General features: G+C 35.7%; 1 protein-coding gene across 1 annotated transcript in view; it reads right to left on the reverse strand.

Annotated features, from left to right (window-relative positions):
- LOC113511504 (dystrophin-like) overlaps positions 1-22,438 on the reverse strand; it is a 375,962-nt gene that overhangs the window by 262,670 nt on the left and 90,854 nt on the right. The window contains exon 5 of the mRNA XM_052899478.1: positions 13,333-13,438. Within this exon, the coding sequence (XP_052755438.1) occupies positions 13,333-13,438 (106 nt within the window). The remainder of the gene's footprint in view (positions 1-13,332; positions 13,439-22,438) is intronic.

Consider the following 22,438-nt stretch of genomic DNA (forward strand, 5'->3'; position numbering starts at 1 on the left):
CGCTTGTCCCGCGAAATAGGTTAACGATCACGTTTGCCTGCGCCGCGATAATGCCCCGGTTGATTTGTGATTGTGGCAGATTGAAGGTTACGCGGTACCCAGGGTACGCACCGGTCGTTACACCACCCGACCCGGCGTTACGGTTCAAGTTTAACTACACGTTACGCTGTTGACAGACCCATAATTGCAATCCACAATGGCATATCACTAATTTTTTAAAAAACATGCAAGGTCCAATTTTTAATATTTTTTTACTAAAGAAAAACTTTATATAAACTTGTGTGGACGACTACCTCTGTCTCATCCATAAATTCTATTGCCAGGCGACTTGCCTGCAAACTATGTTACGATTGGAAGGGTGGATTGGGCACAGGACTCTGCAGGATACGAGAGATGCCTATAATATTGCATCCATCCGCAGACTGCAATGGACGCATACCATCAGGTAAATGTGCTTGATTGCCATTCAAGTTGTCTCTCCACATTCGGCACTTCCAAAGTTATCGAATACCTATGTCTGAGTACTTTTTCACTAAGACAGTAGTCAAAAATCTGAACCATCATCATAGCCGCTATGTGGTCCCAGCACAGAATGGTCCACCCTTTCCTTTCCCATGGGTTTCGGAAGAGGCTACTAAGGGAATTTGACGCTCGAAAAACAGGCAACAGCTTCCTTTTTAAAACATCACCAAAGCCTAACTACGATTGCCAATCCGTCCTCCAAGCGTGGCAACTAGTGGCAAAACCCTCCAATAGAAGAAGCCCTATGTTCAGCAATGGGCAGTGACAAGCCGTATTAGCATAACCCAACAAAGCTCCTTTGTTAGACATTGACCTCCCCTCATAAGTATTAAACCCTCGCATCCTAAATTCAACATTGTGGATAAGTTAAGACTTTAAGATTGCTATGGGTAAACGACATAAGTATATTGTACCGAAGGTATTTTGCTCCTTTCAACAATGCTTGTGACATTCGTTTTAAAATCACTTGATGGTAACAGACGTTGGCAACAAGAATTTTAAAGTTTTAATATTGAATCAAATATCGACGAAACGGGAAACTCTGCCAATTTTATTTTACCGCTTGTTGTACAGACGGTGTTTTGAGAAAGTTCAGTGTTAGCATGTAGCAATAGAAAAGTGAGACTAGATAGGGGACATAAGTCTCATTCCAAGTGATGGTTTGCCAGAAATCTGTTCATATTGGTTCCGTGATTTCTGTGATGACATAACAGAGTATACTGTTTCGCTCCTGATACTCCCCATGCGTTGCCATTCCTGAGGACTCAGGTGTTATTCCTCTGTACCCTGTAAATTCAAACCACATCCCACCCTTCAAACCGAAACACAGCCATGCAAACACAACTGCTTCATGGTAGAAACACGAATGGGACAGAGGTACTCAAGCAATCGACTTTTGTACAAAGTCTCCCTCTGGTGATGATGATGATTTAAAATCTACTTACAATAATGAATAGTATCGGTCACAAAAGAATATATTTTTTTCAAAATACGAAAATCAACTCAATACCTTTCGCATGCAAGTTTTACAACCAATCATCCATCAAATTTAATGGCCACCATTAGAGGGCAAAGGGCGAAACCATTTACAACCTATTTTCAAGTAATATATCTTTCGGAGTGGCCAGGTAAAAGAGACTTTGGTTGGATTCATTCATAATTTATGTAATACACATACGGAAATATGTAATTTCGTATATATCGTCATAGTCGTAGAATACTGACGGATCTATATAATGTAATATTTGTCAGATCCGTCAGTATTCTACGAATATGACGATATACACATACACATACTAATAGTATTGGAATTAAACAAAATAATTCTAACAAAAAGAAAATAACCAGTAAATCTCCAATCCAGTTCAGTGCTGTACAAGATAAAGGAAAAGAAAATTCAAACAAACAAACATTCACGTTCTTGCCTTTACAAATATTACAAGCGAGAAAGTGAGTTTGTTTGTTATCTTTCGGCGGTTTGATGGCCCAAACTGGCTTTACCGCAGGGAACTTTGTTCAAAAGATCTTCTGTAAGCGAAACCTTTATCCCACATGCGTTTCTTACTTGAACCAGCTGCGTTTGTATGACTGATGACTGTATTTCAGTTTGAAGGGATATGACAGTGAAATTACAGGGTTTAGAGGTATAAAGAATAGAAGAGGCAAAATGCTGGGCCATCTTACACGACATGACGATTTTTTAAAGAGCTTAGTAGAAGGAAAAATAGAGGGCAAAAGAGGAAGAGGAAGACCGAGGAATAACTTCATGCGACAGATAAAGGAAACACTAGGTGTCAAGCCTTTTTTTTTTATACAACTTAGAATGGCAAACAAGCTGACGACCCACCTGATGGAAAGTGATAACCGTCACCTATAAACATGAGCAGTGCCATGGACATAACAAAGTATACTGTTTCGCCCATGATACCCCCCATGCGTTGCCATTTCTGAGGACTCAGATATTATTCTTCTGTACCCTATAATTTCACGCCATATCCCACCCTTCAAACCGAAACACAGCTATGCAAACACAACTGCTTCACGGTAGAAACACGAATGGGACAATTATTATTTTCTTTTTCCATGTGATACAGGCATGGAATATGCCAGCCCTTCCTTTCCCATGGGTGTCGTAAGCGGCGACTAAGGGAGAGCGAGAGATGGGCAGCAGCGTCCCTCTTAAAACATCTCCAGTGCTTTACTGCAGTTGCCAATAAGCCTGCCAAGCGTGGCAACTACTGGCAACTCATGGGAGAGGCTTATGTTCAGCAGTGGACAGTTAAAGGCTGTTATGACAATGATGATTTTCTTTTGATGGTAAGTGCCTACCGCCGCCTATAAGCATCCACAGCAACAGAGGAATTGTAGAAATATATATCACTAATTAAATTAATCATGTACGTACAGACGGCACTACACACTGCAGCTTAGTTCAAGAGTCATTAAGTACCACGCTTGCGAGTACCAGTTGAAAACCATCGGGCAGACTTTATTTAGATTTTCATCACACCAAGTAAACACTAGCCAAGAAGTGGACGCGAGAATGGAAAGCCACGCCATTCATTCATACTCAGCCTGCCATTCGAAAATCGACTTTATTCCCAAAGATTATAGAACATATTTCATGTGAAAGGCCGATGTGTACTAACATTAGGTGGAATGCTTACTTACGTGGGACATTCGATTTTGAGCTTTATGTGTATTGAGTTAAGGTATACTTGATTTGCAAGTTTATGTGCGCAAATAACGCAAATGACGGAATTGACCGTCGCGACGGTAACACTAATGTTTGTACGCGTATATACATACCTACTGCGTCCAAGACAGCCTACAATATTTAGACATTGCCAATTTGAAATTCTTCTGTATTAAGTATAGAAGAATTGATCTCTCAAGATGTATGGATATAGAGAAACCTCGACATAAACAGATTTATTTTACTAAAGGAAGACTTTGTACAAAAATCAAACTGCATGGGTAGTTTTGTCTTCTTTTGCCTTCATAGCTGTTCTTTGAGTAACAAGATATGGTAGTGAAATTACAGGACACGATGTCATAAAACTTTAATCCCGAGGATCCTATGGGCGTCCCAATGTAGCTTGTCTCGCAAGATCATGCTTCATTTAGATTCATGCTTGATTTCTTTATTCGATTAGACAAATAGTTACATTTTATAAATATTCATCCTTATCCATCCATTATCCATATTTCATGCCAATAAATTCCAAAAAGAACCATTAAAATTTCCATTAACATGCCAAATAAACCTACTTAAATGACAAATAAACCTACTTAAAAATTATCACTTTTACTTATAAAAACTAAAAATTTCTACAAATCTATTTTAACTACTATATTTTGTCACTTCCTTTCAAATTGAGAATTAAACTTAAAAGAAAGAGGCAAAACAGTTTAATAGCTAATATAGTTATATGAGTGGTTTAACGTTTTTATGAATAAGGGGGTATAGCTATAACAAAATCAACACTATCCGAACCCGTTACTAAGTACGGGCACAGCGCGCTACGACCCTCGTAGTACGGCTACGTGGCCACGTAGCACCCCACTACGCCGCGTCGCGCCACCCGCTCGCTACGAGACCGTGCTACGCCATTATAGACTGCTGTAGACGGGCAGACTATACACTGTGCGTTCGATCTTGATACTTGTACACGTGCATTGTAATATACTTCAAAAATGGTTTTATATTAGATTTTTTTTTGTTTTTCGAAATAAAACTTTAAAAAAATATTCTTTGTCTGATTATTCTTTTGTTTTTCGAAATAAAACTGATTTATTTCATTAATTCCACAAGATATTTATGATGTGAAATGTATTTATTCTTAATTTTGTTTTCTTTTTGTTGGACGGTACACTGTAATGAATTGTTAAAATTTGCATGTCTAGATAACTTGAAGGCAATTAAACAACTGCCTATATTGATACTATATAATCAAAATAACATTTCATATAATTGTTTCATGTAAGTAAATTTCATTTAAATTAAATTAAATTTATTGATTTAAGGTGTTTTTTTTTTTCGTGATTGATATCTTCACTGAATTTTTATGAACAGATCTGTTAGATGTTTTTTTTTTTACTACAATACTTTTGCTTCGACTGATTGAATAATAATTTAATAAAATTTTAATTTGTTATTTTCAAAATACTATTATTACACAAAATCCAAAAAAAAATACCAAACTCCAATTGGCCATAATTCCTCGAGCACTACAGTAGTATATATATATATATATATTTTTTTTTTTTTTATTCAACTTAGAATGGCAAACAAGCTGACGGTCCACCTGATGGAAAGTGGTAACCGTCGCCTATAGACATGATATATAATTTAGTAAACAAATTGATTACAATTTTAAGCGAGTACAAAACTGTAATAATAACAAAGTGTATTTATTAAACGCTACAGTGTTCACCGCGGGTGGTTACTGAGCTGCCAAATAAAGTTGATACTTTGTATCACTTCATGAGTATTACACAGTATCATTTCAGTCTAACGTTTCACATACCGACTAGCCTTTACCCGCGTATACAGTACGTGTATACTAAATTTCATAGTAATTGGTTTAGACGTTAAGGCGCTATAAAGTAACAAACAAACAAATTCATTTTTACATTTCTAATATTAGTAAGGATAACTTGATACCATAAACTGTGTTGCCTATATGCATTAAGGTCATTTAATAGAAATGATATTTACCTTAAATATTGTTATAACGAAGAAAGATTTGATTTATTGTATGTTTGTTTAATTTAATTTAAGACATCACTGTATAGTGAAGTGTTACATACAAACAAACAACTTAACGTTTTTTTCTACTTCATCTTTATAAAACTAAATTATCAACGAATAACAAACACTTTATTTTTTTATAAAAAATCCGTGAGAAGCCGGGGCGGGCCGCTAGTTATATAATAAAAGGTAATGGGAATGAGTTTTAATGCTATCTAGTTATACCATTAAATATACTATAAAAAAAAACATTTAAGAGGCGATTATTTGATAAAATTGAACATATTTACGTGTATGTTCACGACTAAATTACTAACGGGTGTATCCAGAGGCATTTGTTGACTGCTGCCGTTGTGATGAATTTAATATTTATTTATTAAATTATGAAATTGAGTTTGTTTATTACCTCTTAACGTCTAAACAGGTTAAGAAATCGTGATAAAATTTTGTATATACGTAGCCTAATTACTACATCAGAAAGAATATAGTAACAAATTCTAACACCGGCGACATGGGCAAAGTCACGGCGTAGAACTAGTGTGTAAATAAAAACTCCTTTCTCTGGGAACAGAAAATAGCGAAAAATAATGGCACAAACACACAACAGGAACGTTTGTTACTAAATTAGATCCACTGTAAAAGGTAGAACAAACTAAGGTGAGATTTTTTATCTCGAGGGCCGGCCGCCTGCCTGCACGCCGCCGCGCCGCGCCGGGGCCTGGGGCCGACACATCGCACATTTCATATGTTAAACTGCCCTTTATTATGTACCTTATCCCACTCGTTTTAAAGTTCACTAAACCGTTAGCTCACTTTACAACCCCTTTAATTAACACAAACAAAAATATATTTTAACACGCACTACGCAGAGTTGATATTTCAACGCACCACTTCACCTTATATTTACTAGGACGTCATAAAATGCAATGAAAAATAGCTTTTGCGGTGATAACTTTAAAGTCGTCTTTAATGGTGTTGTAGAATTAATGTGAGTAATTTAACAGCTGAGCGCCGCTCGGGGGAGTATGAATCAATTTATGGCGGTGCGGCGCTAGTCGCGCCCGTTTGGGAATACCTCAACTTACATTTTATTTTACACTTTATCACCTATCACATGATGTATGGAGATATAATTGATCATATTATATTGTATGTATGAATCATTGTCCGTTTAGCCACAGCATAAAATAGGCCATACGTTTCTTTCCTGCGAGTGTCGCAAATAGGCGACTAAAGAACTTGATGGTAAAGGAATGGGCAGCAGCGTTCCTCTTAAAATATCGCTAAAAGCCTAACTACGGTTGCCAACTCGCCACCACGAGTAGTTACCATGCCAAGCATGGTAACTACTAGTAAAACTCCCCTGTAGAGAAGGCCCCCTATGTTGAGCAATGAACCATTAACAGCTGAAATGGTGATTAAGAAACATTTTAGATCATTACTATGCTTGTAGATGGAGAGTTAAGAAACGAGAAAACTAATTTAGTAGTCGAATTATAACATTATCGAATGAATGAATGAACTTTATTTACTCGAATACAGATTAACACATTAGAAATTGTTTTATGTTAAAGACTCTGCATTCAACTGTGTGGCGTGAAAATATTTTATTTGGAATTCGTTTCTAAAATTTTTCATTAAAATAGTCTTTAAGTGAATAAAAACATTCCTCAATAAGCCAATTGTAAAGTTTTTCATAATTTTTTTTATCTGTCAGATCTCTCTATTCTGTGGGTAATTTATTATATATTTTAACTGGCTTTTTTTTTATATATACAACTTAGAATGGCAAACAAGCCGACGGTCCACCTGATGAAAAGTGGTAACCGTCGCCTATAGACATGAGCGGTACCATGCACATAACAGAGTATACTGTTTCGCCCGTGATACTCCTCATGCGTTGCCATTCCTGAAGACGGTTACCACTTTCCATCAGGTGGGCCGTCGGCTTGTTTTCCATTCTAAGTTGTATAAAAAAATAAAAAATAACTTACTAAATAATAGCATTTAATTAAATAATTAATCGAATAACAAAATCATTAGGATACGCGCATAGCTTTTCTATTATATAACCGTCTAAAGTATTTCTAGCAAGTTATTAAACCCGGTTAGCCGTCGACCGATAAGCCACGTGTGAAACGGTTAAAGTTCCGTCGAGTGTCAGGGCGCCACCCTCATACAATTTGTACTTGTAACAGCTTGTACACACACGTGGGATAATTTTTAATTCATTTAATGAGTATATTTTATTTGCATTATACTGTATAGAGAATAAGCAAGACAAGTAATAAATACAACGATACAATTGTATAAATACAGTGAGGCGGTCTTATTGCTGAGAGCAATCTTTTCAAGACAACCTTAAGGTAATATTTAGTAGTTCAGGGTAAAGGATAGTGTTAAATAATTATTAAAGTTAACAGTGTAAAATTTTAAGGAAAAACAATTATAAGTACCTCTATTGAATTTAAAAAATAATTTTTTTAAGTATAATATACAATCCTATACATATATATTAAATATATACCTAATACAGTATTGTATACTATAGCAGTATTTATATATTTTTATGTATTTGTGTAGGTGTTTGTATGCATGTGTATATGTATGTGTGTGTGTATATACATATAATAGTATATAAGTGTATATAATAAGTCGGGATATATATTTACATTATTACATGTATCACATCTCTATATTTTAATAATAATAGAATTTCATCGTGCCTCCGATCAAACTGTTTATAATTACTCCTCTCCATCCAAAGGTAGCCTGGAAGAGATCGCTCTTAGCGATAAGGTCGCCCATCGTTTTCTCACTGAGTTTATTTCTTGTAATAGTCTGTATCTATAAGTTTACTATTGTAATCTTTTGGAGGAAACAATAAAGAGTATCTATCTATCTATCTAATACTAGAATTATTGTGAACTTTAGCGAGAATAATAAAGGTATGTAGTGTCGCCGGACGCGTCACGACACGGATCGCTCTGTTGTCACGCTAAAAATGCACCCAATCACGCCACTATGCTAACAGTTTCGGATTTTACTGACCGGTAAACTCGTAAAACGAATAGACAAAACAAACAAACAATAGTGCCGCTTCGTGTACTGTATTTTGTCGTAATACCAAAGTGTTGGCCAGGATTAGTTGTATAAAAAATATTAACCCTTCTTTGTTTTGCTTTATAGGTCTTTGCTACACGATACTCTCAGTCTACCCTGCAAGTAACTTAGCGTGAAGATTAAAAACGTTGTTTAAATAAATATCTGAAAAAAATATAACGGTGCAATATGCAAGCTTGATTTTTTAAATAGAGTATAGACAGATTTCTGATAATTGTAGAAGTTTTAAAGGCCACATGACGTATTATCGACATTGTAAACCAATAGTAGCCATGAGAGTACTCTACTACCCAAAGTTTAACCCTTCTTTGCATAATGGTGGAAATTTCCATCATAACATTGAATGCTTAAAAATTATATAAAAGACCAAGTTCACTTTAAGTTGATCGTATCTGGATACCTTTCTAATGTCCATTGCAGAAAAAAAAAGCTGTAAAATTTATTTTTTAACCATTTTTTCTTTATTTATGAACATGAATTATATCACCTTGATTTATTTCACCAATAAAAAAAAACCATGCAAAGAAGGATTAAGATTTGTCTAGTTTAGGACTAGATATATATGTAATATTTCCAGCCGTACGATTGTACGTTTGACATCTGGTCAGTCGATTAAAACTATTTTGTTTAATTCCGCTATCATCAGTATGCAAATGACAACAATTGAAAATTGCTATTGTCATCAGTGGAAATTCTGTAACTTTTCATATTAGTTATCTATCTCCGACGATTACTCCATCCACGCAAATGTTTCAATACGTATTTTATCTCTAAACTACAAAAATATAATACAATAATGCATACTAATGGTAATGGAAATAAACAAAATAATACTAATCGACTAACTAGTGATATGGACTTCCACAAGAGAATACCAAATTTAATAAAATAGGATAAAGAGTTTCCTAATATTCCATTTCACACCAAAATCTATATGAGTTTATACCCAATTTCATGATTATTAAATCACCAAAGTAACAATAAACAATGCATACTAACGGTAGCGGAATTAAACAAAATAATACTAATCGACTAACTAGTATTATGGACTTCCAAAAGAGAACACCACATTTAATAAAATAGAATAAAGAGTTTCCTAGTATTCCATTTCATACCAAAAACTACATGAGTTTATGCCCAATTTCATGATTATTAAATCACCAAAGTAACAATAAACAATGCATACTAACGGTAGCGGAATTAAACAAAATAATACTAATCGACTAACTAAATATTATGGACTTCCAAAAGAGAACACCACATTTAATAAAATAGGATAAAGAGTTTCCTAATATTCCATTTCACACCAAAAACTACAAGAGCTTAATTTCACGTTGATTAAATCACCAGAGGGAGACTTTGTACAAAAGTCGATTGCTTGGGTACCTCTGTCTCATTTGTGTTTCAACCGTGAAGCAGTTGTGTTTGCATGGCTGTGTTTCAGTTTGAAGGGTGGGATATAGCGTGAATTTACTGGGTACAGAGGAATAACACCTGAGTCCTCAGGAATGGCAACGCATGGGAGGTATCATGGGCGAAACAGTATACTCTGTTATGTCCATAATACTGCTCATATCTATAGGCGACGGTTACCACTTTCCATCAGGTGGGCCGTCAGCTTGTTTGCCATTCTAAGTTGTATAAAAAAAAAACAAATAGTAACAATAAACAAATTTATAATATAAATAAAGAATATTCTAGTATACGACCACCCATATGGTATAGTTTATGGCGTGTTCTCACACTACTTATTACAAGTACTAACGATATTGAATCTTGCCGAGTTTTACAGTAAGATCACGTTGTTAGGGGGACACATAAATCCCCTCTCGTGTTCATACTCGCGCTCGCCGAGCGCGTCGTAAGATATTCGCTACTTTATAGCCGTGTGTGTCACACACACGTAAAACTTACTACGAGTATTTCAATATGTTTACATTGAAGAGACAGTTGAGCGTAGTGTAATTAAAGTGTTAATATGTTTACTACTTGTGTATTCAATTCGTATATAGTATTCGAATATAAGTTTCGAGTACTTGCAATACAACTTTATCATAAGTTTTTCCATTTCTTTACTTTCTTACTTTAGTTTATTACTCTTCTCCATCCAAAAGTTGCTCGGAAGAGATTGCTCTTAGCGATAAGGTCGCCCATTGTTTTCTCATTGTGATTATATCTTGTAATTATTTATATTTATAATAAGTTTACTATTGTAATCTTTTGGAGGAAACAATAAAGAGTATCTATCTATCTATCTACTTTATAAGAGAAATTTAATTAAGAAATTTCTTAATATTCTAAAGAAAATTAACAGCTTAAAATATGAATTAATGGTATCTTTATTTACCTAAATACAGATTATAACAAATAAAAACAAACATACTTTATGTTTAGTATATGTTAATAACTTCCTCAAGAATCGATATTTTGTTGTTCCATTTCTTACGGGGATAACCTGTATATAAAATATAGTGCAGTGTATTCTCGACATTTCTATTCATCTCTATAAACAACAAGTACCACTTACGAATATAGTGAAGGAGGCCATTAGAATTTGTAAATAATTAAGAATGTGTCTCACAAAAATCAACCGACTATTGTAGACGGTTTTTTACATGTCTATATCGTTAATTAATTTAAATCGTTATTATTATTATTATATTATATTATAATAATTATTATTATATTTATAAATTATACCATTATTTTTATTTAAAATCAAAGTACTGAACTGCTTTTGATAACATTTCTATGAGACTATTCTATAAGTATAAAAAAAGATTTATAACCGATATAAGTGGGAGGAAGGGATTGTTAGTAATGGAGACTGAGAATTCCATTGCTAGCAATATACCCAACCAGGTCGACCTCCTCGCGGTTCCTGATGAATTCATCATGATGGGCTAACTGGCCTGTTTTCATTCTCATCTATCACCCTTCACTGGTGCTCCGCCAGCGTATCCCGTTAGCGCAGGCGGGGTTACCACTCCATTTTCCATACCATTTTCACCCATCAAATAAAAACCGATACAAGTATGAGGTAAACATAAAAAATAATTACAACCGAATTAAGAACTTCTTTCTTTTAGAATTCGGTTAAAAAAATACGAATCATGTCATTCTAGTAAACATCCGATATCCGTGTTTCCCGATGGTACAGCGACCTTGTACTTATAAAGAAGTGTTCGTCAGAATTCAGGTAGCGTGTTGGAGGGGCGAACGTAACGTAACGAGTGTGCCGGGTTCGAATCCGGGAAGGGCCCGGCCCGAGATGTGGATATGAGTACGCCCTTCTACGGCTCAGAACCAGTGTAACATTTCACAAATATCTTAACAACATTTTCCCCCGTGCGTTCTCATTAAAAAGTTTTTCTTACAAATACACCAGGCCAGACTGGAAGGTGGAGGTAAGAGAGAAAATTCTATTGTAACTTCGACAATGGTAATGGTAATACATTTTTCTGTATCCAATTAAGCGACTTCCCCGTTTATTTCCAATGTAGGAAGTTCTCAATTCGCCTGAATTTCTTTCGGTTGTGCGTCACGCGATGTTATCTACACGAATTCTGAGACGGATTTTTATAATTCTTATTGCGATCTCTACACGGTTTCCTTCCACATTAGTCCCGTATTAATTTCGTCAGGATTGGATTCGCCGTCTTTTTTTTTGTGTAACAAAATTCTACTTTCATTACCGTTTAATATCTATATGTAGACACATGATTCCGTGACGTAAATTAAAAAAATATATATATGTAAAAGGAATAATATAAAAAAATAATTATATATTTATCATAAAAGTGTGTATAAACACAAAGTTTATCATTGGTTCCTACACTAGCTTCTCGCTAGGCTGTCCCTTTCCCTTAGGTAGCAAACAAGCGTTCGGCCCACCTGATGGTAAGCGATTACCGTAGCCTGTGAACACCTGCAGTAACAGGGGAGGAAGGGATTGTTAGTAATGAGTATATACCCTATCAGGTTGACCTCCGCACGGTTAATAAAAAAAAAACTATAGAAAATATCCTATAGATTAATTATTATACCGGTCAGTCAACGTATTCAAGACACAGAGACGAAGTCGCGAGAAGAACTAGTTATTAAATCAAATATGTTAATCAACACACATATATGTATATACATACATAGGTAAATAGTTCTTAATAATCGATTAATCGTAATAATAGATCGTTTATAGAGGCCAGAGCCAAAGTGGGCGACATAAACGTTTCGGAAATAAGGCAATCACAGCAGCGAGCGGTGCTCGCTTCCCGATCTTACCTTTTATCTCTACCTTTATGATCACACAACTGTTTACAGCGGCCCTACTCGTATAATGTTGTCGAGTGTACATACAAAGAAATTAATTACCACAGCTTGGTTGTTAAGCAAATAATTTTACCAGAGGGAGACTTTGTACAAAAATCGATTGCTTGAGTACCTCTGTCCCATTCGTATTTCAACCGTGAAGCAGTTGTGTTTGCACGGCTGTGTTTCGGTTTGAACGGTAGGATATGGCGTGAATTTACTGGGTACAGAGGAATAACACCTGAGTCCTCAGGAATGGCAACGCATGGGGGGTATCATGGGTGAAACAGTATATTCTGTTATTTTCATGGTACTGCTCATGTCTATAGGCGACGGTTACCACTTTCCATCAGGTGGGCCGTCAGCTTGTTTGCCATTCTAAGTTGTATAAAAAAAAACATTTCTTTTCCAGTAGCGTCACAATTAATTTTATTTGTTTATCATTTATTTTTCTTTGTTTATTTATCTATCGTATTAATTATTAGAAAATAAGAATATAAATAATGATAAATGCTTGCTAAATTAGTAAAATATTAATAAATCTTAAAAACAAAATGTATATTGTGTAAGTGTGTTTTTGTGGTAAGACAGCATGTGTTTGTCTTCCTAGCGGTTTAGTGACATACCTTTTCCATGCAGCTGCTGCCGGTTCTCGGTGCCTTTTAAGCTCTCAGCGGTGTGCAGCAGTTCATCCAGCTGCGGCTTCTTCTGTTCCAGCTCTCGCAGCACCCCCTGCACACACAGATATAACAATGTTTTATTGAACTAGTTGTTCTCTTACAGTTGTCCATATTACTGGTTATTCGAATATAATTATTTTTTTCTTAAACTCGCTATCAATGTTTCATCAGCTGATTACTTTAAACAAGATGTCGCTTCGCGCTAGCGTGACGATGTCACAAATGTTGTTGAACTATTTTGAACAACGTTAATTTAATGTGTATTAAGTATACATAAATAAAAATTATACTCTGCAGAAAAACCGAATTAAACGTTTTATATTTAGTACATGTGAGATTATAATGGTAGTGTAGTTCTTTTTAAATATAAAATTTCGAATAAAATAATAATAAAATAAATTATCAAAATATAAAAAAAAATGGTGAAAATACCATGTAATATGTACATATCTTAGTAGTATTATAAACACGAAAATTTGTGAAAATGAATGTATGTTTATTACTCTTTTACGCAAAAATAACTGACTAGTATTTGAATGAAATTTTGGTGCATAAGTATGTTATATCCTAATATAATATATAAAATACTATATACGTTGATGCATACTCTAATAAATTCAAAATGACAAAACTGTAAATTTTATTATATATATATATAGCTGCGTCGACTAAACGTCATTTTCATTCGACTTAAAGAAATTGCTCTTAGCGTATAAGGCCGCCCATTGTTTTCTTAGTGTAATCTTATGGTGGAAAAATAAAGAGTATCTACCTATCTATCTATCCGATAGTATTCACAAACTTTCTCTTATATATTAGTAGTTATATTTCAAATTACATACTTATATACTTAAATATTAATATTCGGAATAATTTAGCTGTATGCAGGCAACCCTACCGCCAAGATGGACACCACAGTCCCAAACATTGTAAGGAAGTAGAGAATTTCTCATAATATATTACTGTGCATAGTCTAGGGATGTGACATAATCTGTAGAGGCTGTGAAAAGTTTGACGTTTGGGACAATACACATACATACATACGTACATATATACCGCTCGCCCCATTCAATAAACAACACAATAAGACAAACTTGAAACTTCTTACCAACGTTTCCCTTAACTTTGTGTATTCTCTACAAGAATTCATATTCTTAGATTTGCAGACTGACATTTTTGTCATGGGAATTATATAAATAATTCTGAAACAATCTATATCCACATCTTATGGCAAATATTATAAGACGTAAACAGTAATTGTCTCAGCAGGCGTATTAAAATTAGGATTTATCAACCGACTTTAAGAAAGAGGAAGTCCTCAATTCGGTTGAATTTTTTTTATGTTTATCTCATACCTCCATAAGTTTTTTTTTTGATGGGTGAAAATGGAATGGCAGCATCGCCTGCGCTAACGGGATACGCTGGCGGAGCACCAGTGAAAACAGGCTAGTTAGCCCATCATGATGAATTCATCAAAAATTAACCATGATAGTTTCCAGGGGGAACCGCGAGGAGGTCGACCTGGTTAGGTATATTGCTAGCAATGGGATTCTCAGTCTCCATTACTAACAATCCCTTTCCCCCCTACCTCCATAAGTTGAAAACCGACTTGGAAAATCTTTTATTAACTGAAAGAGTATACTTGTAGATTGACCCTATAGAAATTTTATCAAAAACGGATCAGTAGTTTTAAAATTAAAATAACTGTTTTGACGCAATTGAAGTCTGTTTTTTTGTAGTACATAATGTATAAGGTTTCAGAGATGTTTTCTCCCGCCAACGCTCAGGTTATGAAATGAGCTCCCTGTCTAGTATTCTCCAAAAGACTACAGCATGGAGTTCTTCAAAAGGGAGGTAAAGAGGTTTCTTTAGGGTCGGCAACGCGCGCGTAATACCTCTGGTATTGCAGACGTTCATAGGCTACGGTAACCGCTTACCATCAGGTAGGCCGCATGATTATTTGTCATCCCATTGGTATAAGAAAAAAATATAAAAATAAATAAATTTAATAAATACTAGATTGTCTTGTCTAATTATTCAGAATAACATCGGCAGATGTCCGCTCGTCTGGTTTCTCGTAGCACCAGATCTAGCTAAAAGATTTCCCTTTACTAAGATAAGTTACCAAGGCGACCTAGTAATAATGAAGCTCGACAACATTCTACTAAAATAGACTACAACTCAACAAGGCTAAAGAAATTAAATAGGAATATTTATCCCTGGTACCGTTTATAAAATGTTGGAAAATGTTGGACAGGAGGGAAAAAATGTTCGGACACTTGATACGACACGACGAACTTATGAACATTATAATAGAAGGTAAGATAGAAGGATGGAGGGGGAGAGGGAGACCGAGACATAGTTACATCAGGCAGATCAAAGAAGGAGTTGGTGTCGTGTCGTATCAAGAGGTTAAGGGACTCGCTGAAAATCGTAGTGAGCGGCAAGAGCTCCACCGACAGGAGCGCAGCTCTTAAATAGGATAGATAGATAGACTGTTTATAAAGAACAGTTTTAACTGTGTACATATAAATTATGTGGTCTCGGCATAGAATAGGCCACTCCTTCCTTTCTTGTGAATATCATATGAGGAGACTAAAGGAACTTAACGGTAAAGGGATAGGCAGCAGCGTCCCTCTTAAAACATCACTAAAAGCCTAACTACGCTTGCCAAACTGCCTGTCATGCGTGGCAACTACGGGCAAAACTCCCCTTAGGGGGAAAGCTTAGGTTTAGCAATCGACGACTTGATTTCCAATCTAAACTACTAAACCAATTTTAAAAGTCGTTAGCTTGGGCACCTCTGTCCCATTCGTATTTCTATCGTAAAGTAGTTGTGTGTGTAAAGTTGTTGTGTTGTGCATGGCTGTGTTTCGGTTTGGAGGGTGGGATATGACAGTTTATTTACAGGAATCAGAGGAACACTTGAGTTCTCAGGAATGGTAACGCATGGGGAGTATTATGGGCGAAACAGTATACTCTGTTATGTCCATGGTACTGCTCATGTCTATAGGCGACGGTTACCACTTTCCATCAGGTGGGCCGTCAGCTTGTTTGCCATTCTAAGTTGCATAAAAAAAAGTAATAAAATCCTGTATGTCCTTTCAGATAAAAAGAAGTAACTGATTTTAAACAAAAATAAAAATAAATACAATCAAATTGAGAACCTACTTCTTTTGAAGTCGGTCAAAAATTAAACTGAACAGATCATTTTGTATACTAGATAGATATTTGAAACTAAAACTGTCATTAAGTTTATAAGAGACTTTATACCTCTTGACTGGAACAGTGGCAACTGCTAGGCACGAGTGAGGGTGGCGCCCTCTGACGTTAAGAGTGTCTAAGAGGGATCTCACAAAACAGGATAGCTATTTTACGTACACATTTTTTTTTATTTGTTGTAATAATATACTACGCTGTTTCATTCATTCATGAATTTAACACATGTGAGATTAATTGTACGGTATGGTGATAAGTATTGTAGAAACGCGTACTGTGGTAATTAAATAAACTAGTTTTGTAACATATTCGTCTGTCCATAACATACGTCAATACAACTGTTACGGATCCGTGAGAAAAAGGTGCAAAGAAGCTTCAAAATATAGATAGATATACTTTATACAAGTTATATTCACCAGAGGGAGACTTTGTACAAAAGTCGATTGCTTGGGTACCTCTGTCCCATTCGTGTTTCAACCGTCAAGCAGTTGTGTTTACATGACACATTTCGGTTTGAAGGGTGGGATATGGCGTCAATTTACTGGGTACAGAGGAATAACACCTGAGTCTTCACGAATGGCAACTCATGGGGGGTATCATGGGCAAAACAGTATACTCTGTTATGTCCATGGTATTGCTCATGAGTATAGGCGATGGTTACCACTTTCCATCAGGTGGGCCGTCAGCTTGTTTGCCCCTCTAAGTTGCATAAAAATTTAAGAATGTTTGAATAGCAAACATACAAATAACTTTAAAAACTTTCACATCCTGTTAATATCATAAATGCGAAAGTTTATAACGATTTTAGAATGGATATATTAGTTAGTCTCGCAAAAACTACTAAACAGACTTGAATGAAATTTAGTAAACAGGTAGATTATATCCTAATTTAGTACATAGGATAGTTTATACACTGATTCACGCGGACGAAACCGCGGGATACAGCTCGTTTATAATATTGGTAGGATAATATTAATAAGGATTAACTGATCTGTCTATGTATTAGTGTGGATTAATGTCTCTGTCAGTGTGGTATTCACTAATTACGTAATATATACTAGGAGTACCTAGTTAGAGCAGTTACACGGCTGCCGCCCGGGGTGCCGGGCGCGCGCTCAGGCGGTAACTTAAATTATTTAGTTTAATCAAGTGTTATTTTGCGGCACTCCTTCACTGGTATACGCAGACGTAGGTAGATATAGATGTAGCATGTACCACGATATATATATATATATATATATATATATATATATATATATATATATATATATATAAACGGATTAGATTCAAACTAATTCCAATATTACAAAAGTGATTTATTAAAAAAAAATCTCACCGATGTTACGAGTACACAAGTATGTTTTGTTTCACAAAAAAAGCAACGCCTGACGATTTCATAGACAGGCGTTTCATAGACAGAATATATTAAAAATATATTTAAATTTAGAACATATAATCCTGTGTGTACAAGTAGGTTTTGCTTCGCAACAAGCAGCTATTAACTCCACAAAGAAAAACGGCAGCTTTAATTCATAACAAAATTAATATTGAACTAATTTTCTCAGAAAGTAAACACAAACAAACCGAATACTTATATGTTTTCTTTCGTCATTAAAAAGTTACTAAAAATATCAACAATGATTTACATGGGGGAAAAATTACACGTAAATTCTATTTTTTTTAACTACTATGGTGACAAACAAGCATATGGTCTGTCTGATGGTGAACGGAGTTACTGTAGCCTATTGACACCTTTAACACCACGGATATCACGCGCGCATTGCCGATCCTTTAAAAACCTTTTTGCAGAACCCCATTCTATATTCTCTAGGGAAGACCTCGGCAGGAAGATCATTCCACAGATGCAGCGTTTGCGAGATGAAGGTCCTCTGAAAACGCACCGTGATTTACCATTTTGGTTTCAAGGTATAAGGATGCATTACCTGCCAATAGCAAACTATTTTGCGTCATCTATGTAAATCGATGTCTACGGTACTACGTACACAACAAACCTGTACAATAGATACAGTTGCTAAAGTCAATTATAAAAGCAGCCAGCAGTTAGTAAAACTACTTACAAAACTTGGAGCCTGTACCCGGAGACGCTAACAATATGTCGGACTACGAGTAATGTCATTCCTCGCCAAATTAATCTGAGATGTCAAGCATCTGAATACTTGATGAATGGCGTGCTGGGTTTATAAGCTGAATGCGGTTTGAACTAAACTTTCTGGGGAAAGCCGCGTAAAGCAGAAACTAAGCATTAACTTGATAGAACTAATTAACTCCAGCCTAGTTTGAATTGAGTGGACGAAGCAGGAGACATATTGTAAAGAGAGGGGACTCTGGCACTGAATTCTCTTTGCCTAAACCCTAAAATATTTAGTGCGAAAAAAATACTACGCACGGGTGCCTCATTTTATAATTAATACGAGTATAAATTTTTCTTTCTTTCATCTCTCTTTTCTTCTTTCAGAACAATAGGAAATTTTAGTAAATTTCACATTTTACAAAAAATAAACGTACCTACGTAATGTGCCAATTAAAAAAAAATTAAAGATCATTACTAACATTGATATGATGGTGGGTAATGATGATGAATAATACGTTAACAATACAATCTAAATAATAAAAGTAGCAGAAAACATTCTGTTTAACTGAGCTAATAAAAACTACTGAACCGAAAGTAATTAGATTCTCACGATAAACACAATGAAATATTTTGAAGACCGACTTTGAACATGATTATCTGAGGGTCTGCCATGAAATAATTTCCAAAAATTCGTGGCCGAACGAAAAATAAATTTGGTGTTAAAATTACATAATACATACGGTTTAAAAGTATTAAAAATGTTAAAATATCGTTCCTTTAGACTATTATGGTAGGATTTATGACGAACGAAATGTTAAGCTCTATTTACTGGAGCGATTTCGGTACGAACAAAAACACGATATTGAGCCCGAAAATTCGGAATTTCATTTCATGGTAGACTCACTGCATGCCGCAGCTTCGTTCAGGTAAATCAGTATATATATATATATATATATATATATATATATATATATATATATATAATCTATCGGTGTACTAAATACTCGATTCCATAACATAACATAATTAAATTAACAAACATCTATCCATACAACATACCAGAGGGAAACTTTGTACAAAAGTCGTTTGCTTTGGCAACTCTGTCCCATTTGTGTTTCTACCGTGAAGCAGTTGCGTTCGCACGGCTGTGTTTCGCTGTGAAGGGTGGGATATGGCAGTGGATTTTCAGGGTACAGAAGAATAACACATGAGTCCTCAGGAATGACAATGCATGGGAGGTATCATGGACGAAACAATATACTCTGTTATGTCCATGGTACTGCTCATGTCTATAGGCGATGGTTACCCCTTTCTATCCGGTGGACCGTCAGATTGTTTGACATTCTAAGTTGCATAAAAAAAGCTGTTAACTGTTCACTGCTGGACATTAACTCCCCCTGGCAATAGTTGCCACACTTGGTAGGCGGATTAGCAACCGCAGTTAGTCTTTAGATATGTTTTATAACTATTTATTTCCCTTAGTCGTCGACGATACCCACGAGAAAAGAATGGGTGGCCTATTCTATGCTGGGACCACACGCGCTTGTAATAGTAGCAGGATACTTAGCAGGATGTAATCGGTATTTGGTATGAACACTATACTCAAGAGTAAACGATCGATTCGTCTTAGATCAAAGATAGTGCAGACTCCAAAGATAGTCCAATAGCCAGATAAGATTGACTGAACGAAAGATTTATTTAATGAATGGACGGACGGATTGGTAAGATAGGGTTTGATGGGCGACGATATAAGTAGGAGGTTAAACGTATTAAGCAATAGATTATTTATTTCTTAATACTTTTATTTAATGAAATAGTTACATTGACTGTTGTATCATTTCTCTTGAACACTGAATGAGAGTTATTTTTTACAGGCTTCTGATTGCCATGTCACTTTTGTTATAAAACATGAATGTTCGTTTGTTTGTATTCATTTATAGACTTAATCAATTGTCATGAATATACATACATACATATCTGTCACGACTGTCTCCCATTAGGGTAGGCAGAAACAATAGAACGCCAAATGCTTCGATTCAAACAAACCTCTTTCGTCATGAATATATGTTATTTTATTATTATTATTATTACGTGTAAGTATATTTTTTAACGGTTTTAAGGGTGGGATATAGCAGTCAATTTACTGGGTACAGAGGAATAACACCTGAGTCCTCAGGAATGGCAACGCATGGAGGGTATCATGAGCGAAAGAGTTTACTCTGTTATGTCCATGGTACTGCTCATGTCTATAGGCGACGGTTACCACTTTCCATCAGGTGAGCCGTAGGCTTGTTTGCCACTCTAAGTTGCATAAAAAAATATATATATTGTATATACTGCGTGCCCTTCCATTCCTGTGTGTATCGTAAGAGACGACTTAAGGAATGATATGGTAACGGTAATTAAAATATCTCTAAAAACCAAACTGCGGTTGCCAACCCTTTTGCCAAGTGTGGCCACTACTGGCAAAAGTCCCCTTATGCAAAAAGCTTAAGTTCAGCAGTGGACAGTTAACGGCTGAAATAACGATGGCACTGCGTTTAAAATCTTTAGCCCCTTTTTTAGCATTACAATTTTTCTGTTACGCCTTGACCAGACACAATTTTAATTATTCCTCTCCATCCTAAGGTTGCCTGGAAAAGATCGCTATTTAGCAATAAGACCGCCAATTCTTGCCTCTTTAACTTGCTTATGTAATTAGGTATATATAATTAAGTATTCGTTTTGTTTGTATATATATTGTTAATCTTTATGATCTGTATTATTATAAATAAGCAAGCATTGCATGATCTGTATTATTATAAATAATAAGGAAGCAATAAATAGTTTTATTTGTTCATTCATTCATTAAAATAGTATAATTTTAAACGTAAGCCAAATAGAGAATAATACCTAGATAAATGAACATGAGTAGTTTGTTCTATTCAATACGCGAGGCAATATCCAGTAACTGTCAGGCAAGAATAGCGTCTGCCTCCACCGGTGGCCGACAGTAGAATGCCGGCCGGCGACGCTATCTCCCCCACGCCCCCCACCCTTATTGATCCCCTCCCGCGGCTCAACTGCGTGCCAACTAACCACTATAATCCGACCCTCTCCGCCCCTCGCTTCGAATACACACCGCGATGAGTCCGGATAATCGCTAAGGACGGCGTGAGCTCTAGATAAACAAGTCGAATCGTCCTCACCAGGTGATGTCTTGCAATTTTTATGGTGGCCGCGGCCCGGGAATCTGTTTTGTCTTTATAATTCCTAGTAAATATTTATTGTGTGCGATTCGTAATCCCGTCACAGCGGAAATTAGTCGCTACCTTCTAGACGTTCACGGGTGGATCTCGAAAGTTGTTACCTAAAGATTAGACGGTAATCCCGGAGCGTGATTGTATCAAATCATTATTCATTTTGCCGGTGCCAATGTAAACTGTATTTCAATTAAGTCGAGCCGAAGGTCGCCACTTGTCATTGCGAACTTAGGAATTTGTCTTGTTATCTTAATTGTCGATAGAGGTCGTGGGAGACGAATTTCCAAGAATGTGTAATTATTAATGAATGTGAAACATCCACGGCATTTTTAACAGAGTTTGTGGTATTATTGTTACCACGCTTCACATAGTACCACTTCGTTAAAGGTTAAATCAATTTAATCTATTGTTAGGTACGTAAAGGGAGAAACGAACTAAATAATACATACCATATATACATATCTGTCACGCCTGTCTCCCATTAGGGTAGGCAGTAACA

This window comes from Galleria mellonella, unplaced genomic scaffold (genome assembly GCF_026898425.1).
Source record: "Galleria mellonella isolate WM207_F2 unplaced genomic scaffold, CSIRO_AGI_GalMel_v1 utg571, whole genome shotgun sequence".
NCBI lineage: Eukaryota > Metazoa > Arthropoda > Insecta > Lepidoptera > Pyralidae > Galleria > Galleria mellonella.